This window comes from Pholcus phalangioides, unplaced genomic scaffold (assembly GCF_987345545.1).
Source record: "Pholcus phalangioides strain wild (caught in Gottingen) unplaced genomic scaffold, Ppha-v1.0 ptg000015l_1, whole genome shotgun sequence".
NCBI lineage: Eukaryota > Metazoa > Arthropoda > Arachnida > Araneae > Pholcidae > Pholcus > Pholcus phalangioides.
The window spans coordinates 106,217,822-106,239,358 of record NW_028301608.1 but is presented as its reverse complement, the minus strand read 5'-3'; the positions used below and the strand labels follow the sequence as shown (position 1 = coordinate 106,239,358).

The following is a 21,537-nucleotide window of genomic DNA, read 5'->3' as shown; positions in this document are numbered from 1 at the left end:
TTTGATTATAGGTATCCATGTAAGAAGAATAAGGCGTAATTTCCTCATGTTGTAATAATTGACATGGTCGTATAGATGGATAAATTAAAAAATATAATAGCAACTATCACTTAAAGAATAATGTAAAACTTTATGATGCGATTGAAGGTCAAACGATGTAATGGTTATAAAAGATTTATAGACACGATGATTGGGTACCTCGTCTTCCCTCCTTCTGTATTTATTCATTTCTGTTATTGTAAAATTTCTGAATCGTGAGCATAAAAGAGCCGTTTTATATTTGACGAGTAACCAGAGAAGTATAAATAATACCGTCTTTCTGTGGTTATCGTTACTAACAGTCGTGATCTCAGTCATAATTTGATCACCATGAACGTTGGAATCGGTCACTTGATCGTGGTGTTGTGCTTCTTTTCTGCTGCAGTTGTCTCGCAGCTCAGTGAAGACGATGCCAATTGTGCCTCGGAGATGAAAGATTATATGGAGAAGACTATATGTAGTAAGTGTGACTTTTTTTTTTATGATTGTTTTTAACCGTTTTATATTGCAATAGGAGAAATAACCAGCGCTGCCCGGGTTTCCCCCCATACACTATGAGCATAAGAGAAGTGATAAACCATTGTAAAGGGATGAACATGTTTGAAATGCATTATTTAGGAACCAGGGTAACCGAAGTAAACATCCCTAAAATCTTTGTTGATGCCCACGAACCATTGTAGCCCGACAGTTTTTTGTCCATTTTGGACATTTTTGCCAGCTTTGACGAACTTTTGAAGTAGCCTATCGTTCAACTCGATGTCGGTTATTGTTGGTTTATATGCTAAATTTTTTATGTAGATCTTTCTGAAATTGTAGATTTGTATTGAGAATAACCTTGCTCCATTTACAAAATGTTTCCCCTTCTAAATTTTATGTCTTGTTTATGTCTTGTTTTAGAGATAGGTCGCAACGATTTATGGTGAACGGGGAATTCTCTGGTTGGACAGGCGTCACAAGTGGAGTTCCTCAAGGAAGTGTCCTTGGCCCCACACTTAGTTCACTTTTTATAGATAAACTCGATCAGGGTATCAATTGGATTGCTAGCAGATTCGCAGATGACGTGAAGTTAATGCGGGTAATCGGGAATCAAAGTGATAGGGAGTTTCTCCAGACCAACTTAAACAGAATTGCAGAATGGGCAAAAGAATGGAGGATGACGTTAAACGTTGACAAGTGCATGGCCGCTCATTTTGGTTCGAATAACACACGGTTCTCTGACGAGTTGAATGGTGTCACTATCCCGGATGCAACTAGGGTCACCGATTTGGGAATTCTCATTGACGAGCTGACGAGCGGCTTAGGTTTTCTGAACATTGTTCGGCGGTGGTCAAAAAATCGAATAGAATGCTTGGTTTCATTTTCAAAAAGGTCTCTTCGCATTCTCCTAAAGTCATTCTTCCCCATTTTCGAGGCTTAGTTCGTCCTGGACTGGAGTATGCTGTAAGGTTTTGGAGGTCATGCCTACAGAGGGACATTGACTTGGTTGAAGGGTGCAGAGAAGAGCTATACGTGTCCTTATTGGCACACGAGGCTTGAGTTATGCAAACGCCAAACATGTGACCCCCGCTCTGTCCCTTATGGGATATAAGCAGGCTACCTTACGGCTGGGCCATGTTGGAAAAAAAAGAAAAGGTCCCGCCAGAAAACGCCGGCCGTCATTGCGCCACCGGACCTCCGACCCACGCAAAGGACTAGACTACAAACACTAACACTAAACATGGCTCTCGCTTTGAAGCAGATTACCTACTGGCTGGGCCATGCTGGAAAAACTCCCTTGATGTCCGCGCCCGGCAGGCATCCCCGGCCCGCGAGCCACAGGACACAACCCCGCCTGGGACCCCATCGCCTCCGACTCGCGGCAATCACCCCCCTCCCCCGCCAAAGAGCCCTGGTGGATCGCCCGCAAGAGACCAACGAAAGCATCCCGATCCATCCGCCTTCATCACCGTACTCTGCCCCCGACCATCAGCTGACCTACAACACCAACTCCAGGCCCGTCATTTGAGGGGGGGGGGGCTTTCGAAAATACTCTAAAAATGGTACATATATATACAAATATATATATATATATACATACATTGAGTCCATGTGCTTTGCCAACCCCCCCCCCTCCCGGAAAAAGTTGAAATGACGGCCCTGAGAGAGAGAGAGAGAGAGAGAGACCAACTCCTCTCATCTTTTCCTCTGTTGGAAGGGTTTTTCATAGGCCCGAATCTGAAAATAGAACATGAAAAGAAAGACAGGATACGTGTACAAATTCAGGTCCAATGAACTATAAATGTGTAAGTAGGAATTATCGATATTTATCAATTACTTTAATTAATAATATCACAAGACTGAAGGAGCTGGGGGGAATTTTCATTGCCAGTTACAGACATATTTCTATTTGGATATTATAGTCCTAATGATGATGGGCTTGAGTTATGAAGATATACTTCATGTTTTTGAATATGTTTACATTAGATGAGCGTAGGTGTCAGGGAGATATGATCGAAGAGTTCAAAATTTTCAACGGGATGGATAGAATGGACTATGAACTATATTAGTACACCGTCAATCTAATGTTTTTAAAAGGGGACACCAGTATCGATTGGTAAGAGACAATGCACGGTTATGGTGTCGCAGAGAATTTTTCTCTATTTGGGTTGTTAATAAATGGAATAGCTTACCCCCGGAGGTAGTAAATTGTAACAAAATTGGCACGTTTAAAAAGAAATACGATAAACACGTTGGCGTAAATCGAGAAGCTATCCATACTTAGAATGAGACGACCAGAAGTATTCTTTATGAGCATTTTATAATGTTTTATCATGTATATAAATATTTTATTTATCTTTTTCTCAGCCACTTCGTTAGGCATTTTGCCTGTTGTGGCGTTGTATTTGTATTTATATGTTTTTATCGGTTTGTATGTTTTTATCCAATTTAAATGCTTTATATGCCTTCTGGCACTTACTAAATAAAGTAAAAGTACTGTACACCTCTAGGATCAACGGTTCGATAGTAAAATGCCGTACTCTCTGTTAACTATGCGCCCTGTATATTGATGTTATTTTGCTGCATATTATGTTACATTTATAATTAGAGTACTGTAATCTAATTCATGTTAGTTATGCAATCGTTGTTCCTCACGGGGAAAAAATACTGTTATCGTTGTATCATGTCATGCGTTTGAAACTGGTTGTAAAAATAAAAATTGGAAATCCGAGTTGTCATGGTATCAAAGAAATCAGAAAAGGCTGCATTTTATAATATTAAAATTTTCATACCACTGAAAAATATTTCTTGACTGTAATTTTAAAATTAAAAAAAAATTGATTTGAAATTTTGCTGTTGTTCACTATAACGATAAATCTATTTATAGATCCTGAAGAAGAAGTGCATTCGGAGAGCAGAAAATGTGTTGAAGAAAAGATGGAGCCAGAAGTATGTGACATATAAACTTGTATATATATCATTTTATTTATTGCTTATATGGATATCTTTCTAAATGAAACTACATTATGATGGCCTTTGATAAATTCCGCAAATAGAAATACGTTATAAGTTACTGAGGTTTTTCTTTTTACAGATAAAACAAATATTCCTGGAAATACTGGAGCAGGATTCGTGGAATGATGAAACTTGGAAATATCTGTGTAACGACCCCTCTGTCACGACAGAGGTTAGTTATCATTTCTGAAGATAAATAATGAAAAATGCATCGTTTATGTTCTGTAATACAGGGGTGCACATACTCCGGCCCACGAGCCAAATGCGGCCCTCCAAGGGATCCGCGAAAGCTGTTCCGGTAGAAAAGAATCGATTTACGCAACACGATAAATACCTAAGCTGACCACATTTCCTTCGTAAAAATACGGGAAACCTCCAAAAAAATTGTCAAATAGAATTATAGATGTCGATATCAGTGAAATAAAAAGAACTCTCAAAGACAAGTGACGCTGCAAATTGTAGCCAAGTTAATTGGAGGGGTACTGCAAATTTTTGAAATGAGTAAAAATGCATAATTCACCAAAGAAAAACAAACGCATAAAAATCGATTCACAAATACGTGAGATGAATAAGTATATTTATGTATATGATCATTTTTAATTATATAGTAGTGTTATAATGATCATCATATAATTAATAAGTCATGAAAAGAATTATAATTTTCGATTTCAAAAATTCATATTTCCCTTGTTGAAAGTAAGTGGAAAAAATGGGACATTTGTTTATAAAACAAAAGTTAGGACGAGCCAAATTACAAAAATGCCCAGTAGTATACAGGTCAACTAGTCGGCCAATACGTATAAGTTTCTGGTCGCGAGTGGATGAAATACAGTATATCTGGCCCGCAGACTTAGGGGGTGTGCACCCTTGGTATAATATTCAAATTACAATATTTATAAAACATACAGAGTTTTTTTTTTTTAATTTGAAGATTTTTTGGGCATGCATTTATCTTTTACAGGCCAAATTAGAATTCAAATTAATTTTCATTTGTTATTTATTTCCCTTTAAACACTACAGATCTTATTAAATGATGTGGTGGCCTGGGGTAATAGATCCTTAAACATTCCATGCGTATACACACATACACATCTCGCATCCCAATCAGTATATCAAAACTACAGTATCCAAAACTACGAGATGAATCAACATAAATACCATACCTATTCCGATATTCGCAAACGTAAAGTTTTTCAGTTTTATTGAAAAAATTGTATATATAACCAATCACCTACGAGATTTAAAATCGACCTTACCACATTTCCTTTCAAAGAAATCCGTGGCATCATTAAAAATATTTATAATTATTAATACTTCTAATATATTAATATGTATAAGAAGTTAATAAAACTTTGTTATGTTTGATACAGTTGGGGAGATCTGCTTAACCGCACATGAACCTCGTAGACATTCTTCTGCAGAATTTCTAATGAGATATGCTCATTTCGTGTTGCTGGTGCCGCCATCTGCTTTCCATATTTTTAAGTGTAAATGACAAATGTTTAAATTTTTATGTTATGTAAGTATCGTGCTGAAGGTTCACCTGCTCACTGCGGAGAGACTTTTTTAAATGAGGCTACCGGCTCGCATTCGCTCCTTGAAGTTTAAAAACCGCGGAAAACCAACTTTAGTCGACCATCACTGTGCCGTCAATGGGATTCGACGGTGATTTCATTTGATATATATTCAGCATTTATTTCGCATTAATCGCATTGCACTAATGTTTTTACGAAATTATTGTTATCTTTTTATTCTTAAAGTTTAATCACATTTCTTTAATGTTTTCAAGAAAATATATATTGCACTAAAATGAGTATCACTCATTTTAGGGAATATTTTTTAGGCATTTTTAAATGCATATTTTTCATTCCTAAATGCACGTTTTCTTCATTTCGCGTATATATTTTTTCGTTTTACGGTATATTTTCTTTTCCTCTTAGGCCATATTTCAGTGTTTTTAATGTGCATTTTTTTTCCATTTTTGTGCGTATTTTTCTTTTCCAAGTCATATTTCCGCATTTTTAAATGCATGGTTTTTATTTATTTTTTTTGCGCATATTTTCTCTCTTCAGGGTAAAACAAGCATTTTCAAGTACATATTTTTTTAATTTTACTATACTTATGTTTTTGAATGTTACAGTATACGCATTTTAGGGCATATTGAAGATTTTTAATACATGTTTTTTTCTTTGTGCATATTTCTGTATTTTTAAACGTTTGTATTTTAGTGTATTTGGGCATTTTTGAATACATATTTCGGCATTTTTGAATGCATGTTTTATCAATTTTTATGAAGTTTTTCGGCATCTTTAAATACAGATTTATCTTTACTTTTAGTACATGTTTCTCTCAGCGTTTTTTGGTTCATATTTCAGCGATTTTAGTGCACATTTTTCCCACTTTTTAGCACATACAATTCAGGCTCTAGGACAGTCTAATTATAAACTCTGCATAATTATACATTATATGAGAGATGTTAGCTTAAACATTATTTAATAATATTATTCAATTTCATATTTCCATCCACGGTAGTTGGCGAAGCGACTTGAAGCGAAAGGAACACCATGGGAGGTAAGAATTATTCAATTTCAAGTTTTTGATTTTATTTGGGTTTAAGTTACAGATGACTTTTTATCGATTAACGTACTTATTATTTAAATTGGTAATTATTTTCTCTTGTTTGTTCTTCTTTTAGCCTTGTAAGTGTAAGGAGAATCTCAAGGTGAATATGAAGTTTTTTTTGTTTCTTTCCTTTTCCATATAAGTACACTTATATTTCCATTAATCACACGGTGTGGTTCCCAACGTATGAGAGATTGTTTAAAATCCTTACTTTTCCTCGTTTTTCTTTTAATGTAAGAAATTCTCTTCGAGAAATGAAAAGTCTTTTTGTTGTTTTAGATGGACCTGGTAGAGTGTATCAGTTTTTGAATATGATGCCACAGTCAGCAACAAATTTCTAAACCATGATAACACAGGGTGGTGATAAAAAAACTTGTTATTATATTAAATCCGCGAGTTTGGATGGAATTCGAAATATACATGTTTTTAAGAGAATGCGCTTGACGATGGGGGGGGGGGGAAGAGGAACCCTTGCTACGGCCACAACGAAAAAAATTTCGAAAAATTCGAACGGCAACACCCATTTCTATGCATTGCAAAATGATCAGCGTATCAAAAGCATAAATGGAGTTGGAACGGTACCTGTAGCAGCATAAGTCCTGCGAGCGTAGGACGCAGACAAAGGAAGAAAATCTCACCAAGGGGTTAGGGGCCGTTCAAGTATTACGTCATCATCGTTGGGGGAGGGGGGGGTTTCCGATTTGCTGACTTTTGATGACGGTTTGGATAATGCTTACGTCATCTACCACCCTTTATGAAAATACGAGTTAGGATTCAGAGGGGCAGAGCTGATGACGAAATTTTGCTGACAAGGGGGGGGGGTCAGAAATGGGTAAAAATTTGATTACGTAATACTTGAACGGTCCCTTAGTGTGCTAGACGCTTGGTCAGACTTCCGCAGATTTGAAGAAATCACCCGACCGAGCGTCTAGCGCAGTAACCCCTTGGTGAGATCTTTGTCTGCGTCTTGTGCCAACTCATTGCTTGTGTGCCCGCATTTATGATCATACACGGACCGTTCCAACACCATCTATGTTTTCATAAAACGCTGTTTATTTGACAATGCGTAAAAGTGGGTGTTGCCGTACGAATTTTTTAAATTTTCTCGTTGTGTCGTAACCGCACGAGCAAGGGTTTCACGTTTTTCTTTTCACATCCTTGAGAATTCTCGAATTCCATACAAATTCCTTGATTCTTGCTGCCTCTAGGGGATCGTAAGTAAAGTTATTTTTATCACTACCCTGTAGATAAAATAACATTGAATATGTCAGTGAATTTCTTGGCAGTTTAGTAACTGAATTTCATTAACTTTTTTTCCAGTCATGTTTGAACGACGAATAAACAGCAGCAGAATTGGATGAAAACTATTTTATATCGATTCAGTCTACGAATTTATCGAAATCGACACCAATTGAATGACAAACAATATTTTTTTTCTTTGGATCCTACTCGAATTTCATCAATGCCAAATGATTCGAATTTGAAGCCGAAATTTTTATCTGTACTGACTTGTAAAAAAAACTTGGATATTAGTAAAAATTATATTTCGACGAGATTTAATATTCAGTTTTGCGTGTGTGTGTCTTTGAGAGTTTCCGTAATTTTTTCTCATTTACTACGATCTCGTAATGCAGTTGAAACTCATGCGGTGTATCTGTAGCGCTCTTATCACGAATATCATATTAATAATATTAAAAATATCAGTGCTCTACGTTACGCACTTTCATAGCTTTATCGTAGAATTACACGCGAAATATATGGCACTGAAATATTGGAAGAACATTGAGAAAATAATATTTCACTATCACTTTTAGGATACTAAATATTTCACTATCACTTTAAGTTAAATTTATTCATGGTCATCCCTAATCGTGGTACATTACAGAAAACTCAATATAGAATATAAATGAACAAGGACACTCTCACAGCACACAAGGGTTTATACAGTAAAAGGTCAAATAATGATGAGTAATGAAATTTGATCAACTCACCCACATCACCTTTCATTGGCGATTCGCCCTGGAGTTTAAGGTAACCTTGGAAGACATCGTCAGGATTTATCTTCAGTTTTCCGAGAGAGTGTGTGTTCACACTTTAACACGCAATTACCCCATGAAACCCTGATCACTCTCTGCCGGAAAACGTGGTTAGTACTAACACTATAACGATTAAAACTCTCCTGATTTGTTGAGTATGATCACCTGACAACCAACAAGGGCGCTCATTGGTACGTTTTGAAAAACGTGACTTCACCTATTGTCTGAAATGTGATCAGGTTGTGCAATCTTGTACGTACCTCAATACAAGAAAAATGCGTTGTAGAATTTCTGCGAGGAAAAAAGAAACTCATATGCGTGTTTCTTCCAATGTATTCATGTGTGAAAGCGTGTGGTTTGTGGTTTCGCTATGGGGAAAATAGAGAGTGTGTGAGTGCGATCACAACAATCTAGTGCATCCCAAAAACACCCAATGCAGAAAGATCCAGTGGTGCCAGGAGGAAGCAGAAAAGATACGAATCTGGCAACATTAGGAGTTGAACACTCTGCCAGACCACGCGGTTCTAAAAGCACGTTCATCCGCCTTTCCATTTTTCTTAAAAATATGTAATCGTTTTTATAATTTTATAACTGTATTTAATTAAAATGAATGTTCCAGTAGTTATTAAAAAAGGCTTGCTCTAGTTAATCGACAGTTTTCACGGATAAAGAGCTCACATCCCGGAAGGGACAGAGCCCGGGTCGTGTCTGGTCTGACAGTTAATCAACGCCGACGAAACAATACCGTAAGGCATTTGATCGCTGCGATTACGCAACTCTACTGGCAAAACTAATAGATATGAACTTTCCCGGATACTTCAAGTAAAAATTCAAGACACTTATTCCTCCGCAAAGCAAATTCATGCATCTGTCCAGCAAGGCAATGTGTTGGGACCACAAATGTTCTTACTATACATACATTTAAAATCAATTTCTGTTAATTTCAATGCTACCTGAAGGCTTAGAACTAAAAATTTCTGTTTGAGAAGTTCACTGCTATCCACAATTTAAGCCATATACGGTAAACCCTTGGCACGTGGACCAAATGTGGCCTGGTGGTTTTAAAAAAGTTTAAAACTTTGCAATACATCTTCCCCTCTCTTATTCTGAATGGTTCAGAAAAATATTTTAAAAATAAATACAGAATAATTATTCGCGAAGCTGGACAAAAACTAATATAAATCTGAATAAGATGAAATATAAACATCATTTTTTCCGCACGCTCACGATCTCACGATCAATGAGCTTATATCGCAAAAGCGATAGAACCTGGGCGTGCTCGGTTCTATACTATACTATACTATAAACATAATTTTTTCTACAGCTCTTATAGTTGAACTGAAACTGCAGAATAAAACAAGGAAGAAAGGAAAAAACAACACACAACTTCAAATTACAAAAATAATAATTTAAATGAACAAATAAATAATTTAGCATATTTATTCAAAGAAAATTGATAAAATTTGAGAAATTAAAGTAGAGAATTGCCAAAAACATCATGTTTTTAGAAATAATTTTCAGAAAGTAGTAAGACATAAAAATTCTCATTTAATGTGTGGAAGTTAGTATATAAGGCAATATTTACTTGGATTGCTTGATTCATCATACAATTTTCTCAACGCTGCGAATGAAGCACATTTGAGATTCTTCGATGCCGCCTATAATATAAAGAAATTTCACAATTTTTTATTTGCGAAATTTACGTATCCGCAGTCATAGCGCATCAGGCTGAATCTGAAGATCAAGGTTCGAACTAGCTCGGCGATGTTAACAATTTTTTTTCCCCACTTCTCGCCCGAAAAGGATTTAAACCTCTCAATTTTCTTTGCTGATGCAATACATTTTACAATATATTTTGCCGACTCTTAAAATACAAGTATATAATAAATCAATTAAATATTATAACAAAAGCATGTAGAAAAAATTAGGGCCAATAATGTTCTAAACATTGTAATTATCTTTTAGTACCTTTCCGAAGTTCCGATTTTTAAATATTTTATACCTGTTTACTATTAACGTGCATAATATATTTTTTATACTATAATTTTTCTATTTATTTTTAATCAATTTGCTATCGAAAAATGCATTGATAAATTGGAGAAATATTTACTAAAATTTGCAAAGATTTCATTCGTGATCCGCCTTTAGCTGTTTGAATTTTTCATTTTGTGCTCTTAGTGTAAAAATTTGTGGGTTTAAAAACTAAAATCGTTTATATATTGCATTGAAAATACCGCGCGAATGCATAATTTTGAAATGTCTCGCGGAACATCGGTGGAAATATTATCTACCCTTATTTATACTGATGGGGTTCGGCAATCCGATACGAAAAGAAGATATCGTAGAGCAGCGGTTCTCAACCGGTGCTCCGCGGAGCCCTTGGAGCTTCTTGTGCATTCTCCAGGGGCCCCGCGGCCGCTCGAGGAAAATAAAAAGAAATAGTAAAATTTAAAAAAGTAATTGAAAATATTTTTAATTATTAGTAGTATAAATAGTAAAAATAAAAAAGTAACTTTGATGAATAATTAAAAAAAAATTGGCCAACGAGGCTCCGCCACAGAATTTTTTACTTAAAAGGGCTCCGCGAGTCAAAAAAGGTTGAGAACCGCTGTCGTAGAGTAAAGCGAATTACCGTAGAGACGAAGCAACGTGATTGGCTGTATGGAAAAAATTACGAAAAAAAATCGTGTAATCGCGGAATGGCCGTGCACTTGCGAATTATGCATCCCGGTAGCAACTAGGGTCACCTATTTGGGAAATCTCATTGACGAGCGGCTTGGGTTTTCTGAACATTATTCGGCGGTGGTCAAAAAATAGAATAGAATGCTAGGTTTCATTTTCAAAAGTGATTCTTCCGCATTCAAACAGATTTTCCGAGTTCAAAATCAGAGTCCGAGTCCCAAGGAAAATTCTCTACGTAAGTAATCTATAAGTCCACCTGTCGGGCTTAAGCTACGCAAACACCAAACATGCCCCCCCACGTTCCGTCCCTTGTGGGATATAAGTAGGTCACACCTCACGGCTGGGTGATGCTGGAAAAAAGTAAAGCCCCGCCAGCCACCAAGACCACGGGTTGAACGCCGGCTGGCATCGTGCCACCGGATCTCCGACCCACGCAAATTGACCAGCAAAAAAACCCCGGCGGCCCAAGATGCCACCATCCGGCACTCCCCTTCCATAGCATGAACAGAAAAGTACCAAACGTCCGCTCCTCATCCAGTGACACATACTGAACCGCTATCATCATTGCATTAAATCCTAATAACTGGTCAAGTGACCAGTCTAATCTTATTCTGGAACCTCTCCACATCGACCTGTTGCATCGTCCACCTAAAAATATAACATAAAAAAGCGTAACACTGCATAAAACAGAAAATGATGGGGTGGGGGGGTGGTTAGCGAATGGGAATTAACAATCTGTATAAATGGACTTGGTCTGAAGAGAGACTTCATTTTTTTAATATGTTTACATTGGATGGACCATGAACTTTTAGTACACCGCCAATCGACTGCTTTTACAAGGGGACACCAGTATCGATTGGTGAGGGACAATGCAAGGTTATGGTGTCGCAAGGAATTTTTCTCTAATAGGGTTGTTAATAAATGGAATAACTTACTCCCGGAGGTAGTAAATTGTAACACAACTGACACGTTTAAAAAGAAATACGATAAACATGTTGGGGTAAATCGAGAAGCTATCCATTCTTAGAATAAGACAACCAAAAGTATTCTTTATGGGCATTGTATAATATTTCATCGTGTGTGTATATTGTCTGTGATTGCAGTTTTAATTGGGTTACTGTATTTTTGAAAAATACATGGCATCCATATTTGTTATGGACATCTTTTTCTCAGCCACCTCGTTGGGCATTTTGCCTGTTGTGGCCTTGCATTTGTATATTAACTCTTTAACGGTTTAAGAGTTAAAGAGTTAATCCATTTTTTTAAATTTTTTATGCATATTTAAAAGATTTGAATCTGGAAATTTTTTCACAATTTTTTGAAGACGTCACATCAGAACCCTTTCCTTCTAAGATTTGTCATAAGAGACGATATTTGCTAAAAATGATTTAGATATTGGAAAATAAGTGGTATTTATCTTCAGTCAATAATTAAAACGAATAAAATTCTATACATGACAGAAGTTAAGAATAACTTTGTAATTATACAATACTATAAAAAAATAGCAATCTATTTGGATAAATTAGGAATTTACCCAATCATCTTGGGAAAAAAGTAGATGTTTGTGACAGGTGTATATTGATCGATGCTACTACACTGTGTCTTTCACAATAGCATAATTTCGAACTAAAACGTGCGGATGATTATCATTTTGTTTCAAAAGTCTGTTCTTATATTTTCTTCGATATCCTCGAAGAAGATTTGATTAATGTTGCAATACAACGATCATTCTTTTCAGTGACATACCGTATTTCCTGAACAAGTTTTCATTAACTTCCTTTCCGAAAAAAAAACCAGTCAGTTGTGAGTTACAAAAATGAGATCAATACCATCATTTTTGATTTGGTCTCTTATTTTTAATTATGTGCCTTCATCGTCAGTGTTTCCCGAAAAAGCATCTTACGATACAGTTTACATGTACAAATGTCTAATTTGCAGTGAGTATAACTTGTCGTATAACATAAATCATCGTCCTCCGTCATGCCAGAAGCACGAATGTACAAATTTTATCTTTTGTTTTAATCAAATGGTTGATACCTTATTTATAAACGATATTAAATAATTAACTATTGAAACACATGTTACAAAACAGTTTAGATAAATATCTTCCATAGTAATTGGTAAATTAATTATTCAAATGTCATTTCCCTCATACTTTTTTTTTCCCGAGGACAATGCATATTCGTGCTTCTGGCATGACGGTATATATTGCACATGTGTGTGTGAACATAGCAATCAAATATTACCATGTGATTTTTGTTTTGTTACAGTGAGATCAAAAGCATTCGATCAATGCAAGAAGTTTCTTCCTAAAGTAGTGAGTATTTTAAATTGTTTATTTCAATTTATTTTTATTATATTGAAGAAATGAAACAAGAATTATGTTACAACAGCACCATGCTACCCTGAATGATTTCATTACAACCAAACCCCCATTGCAGTTTCAAGAAAACTGTAGAGTTTTCAAGTTTAATTAGCTATATGATGTTACATTTTCCCCGTTAGAGGGTGAGAGTTATGCCGTGAAAACGTTGCACCCAAAAATGATGTAATTTTCGTCGTAGTTGCCAACGTGTATGCTACGGCAACAGTGATGTTTGTTTTAGTTAACTTGATGCGAGGGAATGCAAGCCTGTCTCATGCTTGGAAAAAGTCTTCCTTCAGAGAGCAGGCTAGGTGATGCTTGGCGATGTCTGGGAACTTTGTGACGTGGCTCAACATTGGTCATGACATAGACAAAGAACGAAATTTTCCCGCATATACTACATAGATTGAACACCTTCTAACCTGAGCAACCCGTTAAGTCCGAGAATAGAAGTGGAAGCGGAAATATCGCACATTTGCCACGCGCGTTCTACAGTTGCCAAATCAGCAAAAACCTTTTTCTTTTAACACCACAAATTTGCGAATTATACCATTCTGTATGATCATGGTGACCAATGCTTACCTAATTACTATTATACCGCACATGCATCTCGTAGAAATTACTGTGAGGAACTTACAGAGAATTGGAGCTCTTATATTAAATTTTTCACTGCCTCATTATTTCGCATGAATTGAAAAAATAAAAAAATTCTATTGAAAAAAATATATTTCCTACAAATGCTTTCAGAAATAGTATTCAACTGCTGTCATATTTATTTACGTAGGTGCTGAAAATTGCCGAGAGCTGTGCGATGGAAATAGCCATGGCGAAGACCATTGAAGATGCTATGAAAAATATCTGCGCGCTCACGTTTAATGATTATAACGAGGTAAAAAAATTGTTTAGTGTAAACGAAGGAGCTCTCACTCTCTCTCTCCCAAACGAAAGAACATGCAGCATGCACCAATTCATTATAAATTTATCAAAGGAATGTTTAGGAGTTGCATGTGCGGTGTTGTAGTAGAAGTAGTAAAACTATGCGTCACCACGTGGTTTGTCAGTCAGAACATAAGTTATCACGTGAATTGCCGATATCACCATAAACTGCCGTATAGATTGCTAATTGGGTAATAAGTTACCGCAAAACATGGCAGTAAAACCATAAGTAATCACGCGGATTGCCGATAAAGACTAAGTTACCACACGAATTGCCGATAAAAGCCATAAGATTGCCATTGGATATTAAAACCATAACTTACCAATTGGATTGCCAAAATTTCATAAACTGCTACGTGGATTGATGACAAACCACAAATTGCCATGTTAGTAAGACTATAAATTGCGCCCAGCGGATTGCCAATAAAGTCCAAACTGCCACGTGGATTGCCAATAAAGCCCAAACTGCCACGTGGATTGCCGACAAATCATAAACTGAAATGTGGTTTGTCACCAATAAGATAAATTACCCCACGAAGTGCCAATAAACACAAACTGCCACATGGGGATTGCTGATATATCATATACTGCCATGTGATTTGTCAGTAAAACCAATTACCATACGGATTTCCGTAAAGACCGTAAGTTACCCCGCGGATTGCCGACAAAACCATACACTGCCGTATCAGTAGTTGATAAAGCTATAAGTTCCCTTGCAAATTGAAGATTAGACCAATTCGTATGATTGTAAATGTAAGCTCTCACAAGTGCTCATGTAAGCTCTTTCAACCCATTGACTAAACCACTGAAGCAGACATGTTCAGCCTGCTTCTCGTGAGCAATGCATTCAATGCAGGCTGAACAAGACATGTTCTACAAGCTTCTTCGATGTTTCAGCTCTAGTTTGTACTACAAATACATACAAATACAACGCCACAACAGGCAAAATGCCCAACGAGGTGGCTGATAAAAAGATGCCCATAAAAATATGGATGTCATATATTTCAAAAATACAGCAATCCAATTAAAACTGCAATCACAGGCAATATACACACACGATGAAATATTATACAATGCCCATAAAGAATACTTATGGTTGTCTTATTCTAAGAATGCATAGCTTCTCGATTTACCCCAACATGTTTATCGTATTTCTTTTTAAACGTGTCAGTTGTGTTACAATTTACTACCTCCGGGAGTAAGCTATTCCATTTATTAACAACCCTATTAGAGAAAAATTCCCTGCGACACCATAGCCTTGCATTGTCCTTCACCAATCGATACTGGTGTCCCCTTGTAAAAGCAGTCGATTGGCGGTGTACTAAAAGTTCATGGTCCATCCTATCCATCCCATTGAAAATTTTCCACACTTCGATCATATCTCTTCGACACCTGCGTTCATCCAATGTTCAAAAAATGAAGTCTCTCTTCATAACTCTCAAGCCCCGTGTGCCAATAAGGACACGCGCGTAGCTTTTCTCTGCACCCCTTCAACCAAGTCTATGTCCCTCTGTAGGTATGGTCTCCAAACGAGATATTGTTCTACAACGCATTCAAATTACTTTATGCTAATCATTTAATGGAAGTATTTCTGGAGCATTTGGGAGTTCTGCACATAAAACGCTCTGTTTGTGATGCTGGGCGAAGATAATGCTTAGATAAAGCGAAACTAAGTATTATTATCCTTATTAAAAAGATACCATTTATATTTTTCAGTTGTACTTAAAGATCTGGCCATGCTTAAGATACAAAGTAAAATCGCGATATGGGGTAAGTGATTCATTAGCATCAAATATTTAATTCAATTATTATTCACAATAAAATATTGAATATCATCTTCATTGAATGACACTAAAATGTTAAAAGTAATTAAAAAAATCATACAACAAGCCTATTTTTAATCTAAAACATTCAAGTGTTATAAATTATGCTAATAATTATTTTTTGTGATTCTCATCTCCCAGGAAAATGTTTCAGGATGGTATAATAAATTGGACGTGAGTATGATTAAAATTTAGCTTTTAGTGTAAAACATACAAATTTATTAAGAGATACTTAAATGAAAGAGTTTTTAAAAATGGAAAAAGACGCCATTTTTTTCTACTGTATTTGCTATCGCCTTAGTTTGCACTCGAACGATTGGAATTTCCAATTACCTAGAACAGCAGATAGCTGTCATTTTGACCGCAATAGTAAAATATCAACATGCATAATTTTTCTTCACTTGAAACTTCTTTACCCATTTTTTTCACTGCGGACACCAATTTGCGGACGCTTTGTTTAAAAACTTTTTTCAAATACTTTTCATTTAAATTTTTTGTGTGAAATGAACTTTTTTTGAAAACTAAAATGTCTAATAAGTGTCAAAATGTTTTTTAAAAATTGTTTCGATGTTTTATAATTTTTCAAAAATTGAAATTTTCAGAAATTTTATTCCGATTTTCTATCTGAATTTTTTTTCCTGGCCATAAACAGACCATAAATTTTTTAAAAATTAAAAATAATAATTTTCCCCCAAATTTTTTTTGTTGCATGATATATGACGTTTTCCAAAATTAAAATTATTAATTATTTTGATTAAACTAAGATAATTAATTTACATTAACTAGAAAGTTGGCTTATTGAAAATTTACGTTAATTACAAAGAAAAACACACTAACTTGATGTCCAATTTTTTTGAAACTTCGGCAACATGTTATTTAAACCGCCAGTCATCATTTACAACAAAAATTTTACGATTTGGTAAGTGACGAATTGTAAGAGTGGCCGAAAATGTGTTAGAAAACCCTATCTATTCAGTCTCTGACTTATTTTTGCAATGAATCCTTGTTTTCGTGCGCCATTTTTTTTTTATTATGAGAAAGACCAATCTCGTATTTTGTTACTTTAAGAAAGGTTTGAATATGATTTTTCGAGCTGTTGCAATTCGTGGCTTCATTTTCACTTCATATTCACTTTGAGAAATTTTCGAAGAGAAATTGCATGTACAGAATGAAAAAAACCGGGAGTAGCCGCCAAATCCTGAACAATATGAAATACATACGTAAGGCAACTTTTCAATGCGGGTCGCAGTGTGCACTGAATGAATTCATTTTCTCGAAAACATCAACGACACAATTGAATAATCGACGTTCGGATGTACGTCGATTATTCAATTGCATTATCAAACCAAAAAGGTAATTCATTTCTATCAACGACACGTATTAGTAGAGTGATAAAATTTCACAATTTCTAGCAGAAATTTAGTTTGTCCGCGATTTCAGTTTTGTGTGTCTGCAGGGAACTCAAGACCTAGATTCTCTCTCCTCACCAACTGTAGAATTAATCTTTTTGCTCAGTCGAAGAGCAGTATGTGGCAAAATAAAGGCTCCCCACATCATCCAACAGGGGCTTCTAGGATGAGATCTTTTGTACGCCCCGGCGATTTTCATTAGTGAATTTATAGTGTGAAGAAACGAGAAACAGCAAAAAAAAAAAGACAAGAATCGTCTCTGCCCTGGAGTCCTGGGGCCAAGTGAAAAATTAAGATTCCTTTCGTCGTGTGACATTGTACCAGCGAATGCAATGCAGTATAAAAGCGCAAAGATCCATATAAACGCTAAATGAATTGAATAACGTACGACGACGAGCTTCTTTAAAAGTGCACCTTTGAATTATACAAAATGAGTACAGCAGAGAAGAGAACACCATGGTAGAACATCTGTGTTCTCTCTCCTTCAGTATTAATGTTCGCAAAAGAAGCCTGTCCGTTTCAGCATGTTTTGCTGTCATATTAGTTGAATATATTTTTTGCGGTGAAAATGACCACTACCGTCGTTCTATTATATAGGTAGAACTTCATTTTACCCACTAAACCATAGTCTCCCAAACTTTTTGTTCCATCGCCCCCTTCATCAGAAATTTTTTTCCTCTCATCGCCCCCAACTGAAGTAAACCCATAGGATCCTATGTTAAATCGGTAGGTTCTTTCGCCCCCTTGGACCATTCCATCGCCCACCAAGGGGCGATATTGCCCACTTTGGGAAACACACAAGTCCCTTGGCCAGCGGACCAAATATGGCCATATATGGTCACCAATATAGTGACTAAACCAAGAAACTTGGAACATCTATATTTTAGGAATTTAAGAGCCCTAACAAGAAGAAAAAGTAATGAAATTTCAACAACCTGAGATAAATCATGTGGATGTAATCGCATGTCAAAGTAGTTTCGCGGTCAAAATGAATGCTTCAGTTGTTCAAGTGTTAGAAAGTTCAAATAATTTATAATTTTTTTTCGATTTTAACTTTTTTTAAGATCAAATTTAGTATTCATTTTTGATAATTAATTCTTTTTATTTCAGTCTTGCAGCAAATCGATTTTCAGACGTGCTGACTGTTGGAAAAGCACATATCGAAAAATTAGTAACTGATCCAGATCGGTTGATTGAAAGAAGTTCAAATTATTATATACAGGGTGGTCCAAAAGTAACAAGAAAAAATGAAAATTCTAAAATTATCGAAAAAAATTTGCCCGATGCTGTTTTTCACAGAAATGTTCAAAGCGTTTCACAGTATTTTTCCAATAATGGAAAGTTTTACAACCGGAATTGATACATTTGGGAGAAGTAGCCGCTCCGTGACTACTACTACACCTGTCGGTGGAAAATATAACTATTCCAAAAAAAACTTTCTTTCGTTATTAAAAATAATCCGCTCTCTATCTGTGCAATTTCTAAGTCGAAAAAGTTTCGAACTGTCTTCTGGGAAACTGTGATTGGATATTTTTATTTCTTCCGTGACTTTTTTCTTTAAATAAAAGAATAGTGAATTCTAAAGAATGAATTTGTTTGTCTTCTAGCTTAAATTCATGAGTAAATACAATAATGAGATCACAAATATTAATTGTTTCAAATGATCTGTTGTTCATAATTTGTATTGTAACTAATCAATATCGTGCACAAGTCTCACCCCGGATTGTGTGCATTGAATTTAAACAGAATGCCGAAATCAGTTACAAATTCCGTTAAAAGACGGCGCTACTGTCTGGAGAATTAAAATACTTCTACTAAACCAGATATGCACCTCGTACATATTCCTCTGCAGAACTTCCAACGAATTGGTAAATGTTGGAATGTGCTTGTCCATGTTGTGAACCTAACGTAAAGTTTGTGTCTGTGTAATGCTTGTCATGTGTAGTGCTGCCATCTGCTATCAACTTTTCAAACCGTGAGTGAAGTGTAATGATTGAAGATTTTATCATTGTATGCCTGTTGCTCTCTGTGGCGAGACTTTTTAACGGGGAGATCGGCTCACATGAGTGTCTCGAAATTGGTAACGACAGAAAACCAACTTCAGCCGACCACCACCATGGCGACGGTGGGGTTTGAACACGGGTCCGTCACTGTGACCACTCGACCACCACAGCGGCAGAACTAAAATACTGCATGTATGTTCAAAATCGCAGCTGAGACATTCACTCGGTTTCCTGCGAGTTTTGCTCTGAGACAGCGTTACCACTAGATGGTGCTGCCTATGGCATGAAACTATGCGGCACCATTTTGTGGATGCAAATGGTATATTGAAAATATCGTATTTTAGATAGGGTTTACACTGAGCTATAAATAGACTGACCATATTTGCTCGAGAAAAATATTTGAAATTGGGCTTCGAAATACGGGAAAATACGGCACATTGCCAATTGTCGCCAAAAATTATGCCAAAAGAAAGCAAAGTTACCAACTCATGCTAAAATCACAGAGTTGTCAATCGGGGGAAATGAAGCGTCACTTCAAATTGCAGTGAATTAAACAAAAATATGACAAATAAACACATAAAAACAAAGAATTAGCTGCGGAATGGAATTATTAAAGCTACAAAATATTATTAAATATGACAACAGTTAGCTACTTATCATCTCTCGCGCTTCTTGGCGATATCTATGAGAAACTTCTTTCTCGTTTGCCCGGTGTGTAGTTCTAATGACGTCGCTCCAAGACTTTGGGGGATTTTTAATTTCATTCTTGGCCACTATTGGCGTTCAAAATATTAATCTTTGCATTCTTTTTTTTTAATGGCCTACAGTAATTCCGCTGGATATTTTTATATTTTTGTGCATATTTAAATGAGTAGAATTGTTGGGGTAATTTTTTTGAAACTTTCTAAGGACGACACCTTTAGACAATTTCCATGTTAGTCACTCTCTTACCAACTAGGTCAGTCATTCATATAATCCCTCTCTCATTCATCACTCACCCGCTCACTTATTCAATAACTCTGTCACTCACACAATTGTGCCAAACAGCTGTTGATGAATTTTCCGATAATCGGAACAGGTGTGTAAACCGATTGCAAATTGGCCTAATTTGAGGACCGGCAAAAAATTAAAAAATAAATAGGATAAAAAATTTCGGAACAGCAGAAAATTCAGATACAGGAGAAATAATTTGAGGGCCGAATAAAAGATACACGAATACAATAAATAGTTTGCGGAGCAGCAAAAAATGAATGAATAAATAGAAGAAAAATATTTCAGACCGGCAAAAAGAAATACGTAAATAGGAGGAATACAAACCGGCAAAAAATACTTGAAGGGGAAAAGTAATTTGAGAACCTGCAAAAAATAAATGTATAAATAGGAGCAAAAAATTTCGGACCGGCTAGGAATAAGTAAATAGTGGAATAATTTGCTGACCGGCAAAAAAATACATAAAGAGGAGAAATAATTCATAGACTAGCAAAAAATGAATAAATAAATAGACGTTTAATAGTTTTGGAATAATTTGAGGACACTAAAATACACGAATATGAAAAATAGTTTGTGGAGCGGCAAAAAATAAATGAATAATGAGAAGAAAAAAATTCCGACAGTCAACAAAATACGTAAACAGAAGGGATACAAACCGGCAAAAAATACACGAGGAGAAGAAATAATTTGAGAACCGGCAAAAAATAAAGAATGAATGTGAGAAATAAATTTAGGACCAGCGAAAAATAAGTAAGTAGGAGGAATAACTTTCTCAAAATACGCTAAGCAGAACTCTCATCGATAGGCATTAGGAAATTTTATATATACAGATAACTTGCCGACCACCAAAAAAATACATAAATAGGACGAATACAAACCAGCAAAAGATACATAAATAAGGGGGTGGAATGCAAACCATCATAAATTACGTAAATGGGAGAAATAATACACAGACCAGTGAAAAATGGATGAATAAATAAATAGGATGAAAAATTTGGGACCAGCAGAAACTACATAAATAAGAGAAAACATTCAAGAATCATTAAAAAAAATACACAAATATGCAAAATAATTTATGACCGGTAAAAATTAATGAGTAATTAGAAGAAAATATTTCGGACTGGCAACGAAACTTGAAGA

The 21,537-nt window shown here is 35.8% G+C and overlaps 1 protein-coding gene and 1 long non-coding RNA gene across 3 annotated transcripts; both read left to right on the top strand.

The window, feature by feature from the left end:
• Positions 1 to 291: 291 nt before the first annotated feature.
• LOC149077286 (uncharacterized) lies at positions 292 to 7,719 on the top strand. Its single transcript, XM_089242776.1, has 6 exons — positions 292 to 499; positions 3,404 to 3,465; positions 3,611 to 3,703; positions 6,064 to 6,102; positions 6,227 to 6,253; positions 7,474 to 7,719. Exons 1-6 carry the CDS (start codon positions 370 to 372, stop codon positions 7,492 to 7,494), a joined length of 372 nt encoding a protein of 123 aa, XP_089098902.1. The 5' UTR covers positions 292 to 369; the 3' UTR covers positions 7,495 to 7,719.
• A 5,429-nt stretch (positions 7,720 to 13,148) lies between these two features.
• Positions 13,149 to 18,945, top strand: LOC149077285 (uncharacterized). Of its 2 annotated transcripts, none has more exons than XR_016193993.1 (4): positions 13,149 to 13,188; positions 15,889 to 15,942; positions 16,137 to 16,169; positions 18,515 to 18,945. It is a non-coding gene; the product is annotated as an uncharacterized LOC149077285 (long non-coding RNA). The 2 variants fall into 2 exon arrangements; XR_016193994.1 differs by lacking the exon at positions 13,149 to 13,188 and adding an exon at positions 14,027 to 14,125.
• The last annotated feature ends 2,592 nt before the right edge of the window (positions 18,946 to 21,537 follow it).

Bases quoted from the DNA above. Each gene is read 5' to 3' on its own strand.
- LOC149077286 (XM_089242776.1), top strand. From the start codon at position 370: ATGAACGTTGGAATCGGTCACTTGATCGTGGTGTTGTGCTTCTTTTCT. The intron at 3,704-6,063 runs GTTAGTTATCAT...CATCCACGGTAG, and splicing joins ACCCCTCTGTCACGACAGAG to TTGGCGAAGCGACTTGAAGC. The intron at 6,103-6,226 runs GTAAGAATTATT...TTCTTCTTTTAG, and splicing joins CGAAAGGAACACCATGGGAG to CCTTGTAAGTGTAAGGAGAA.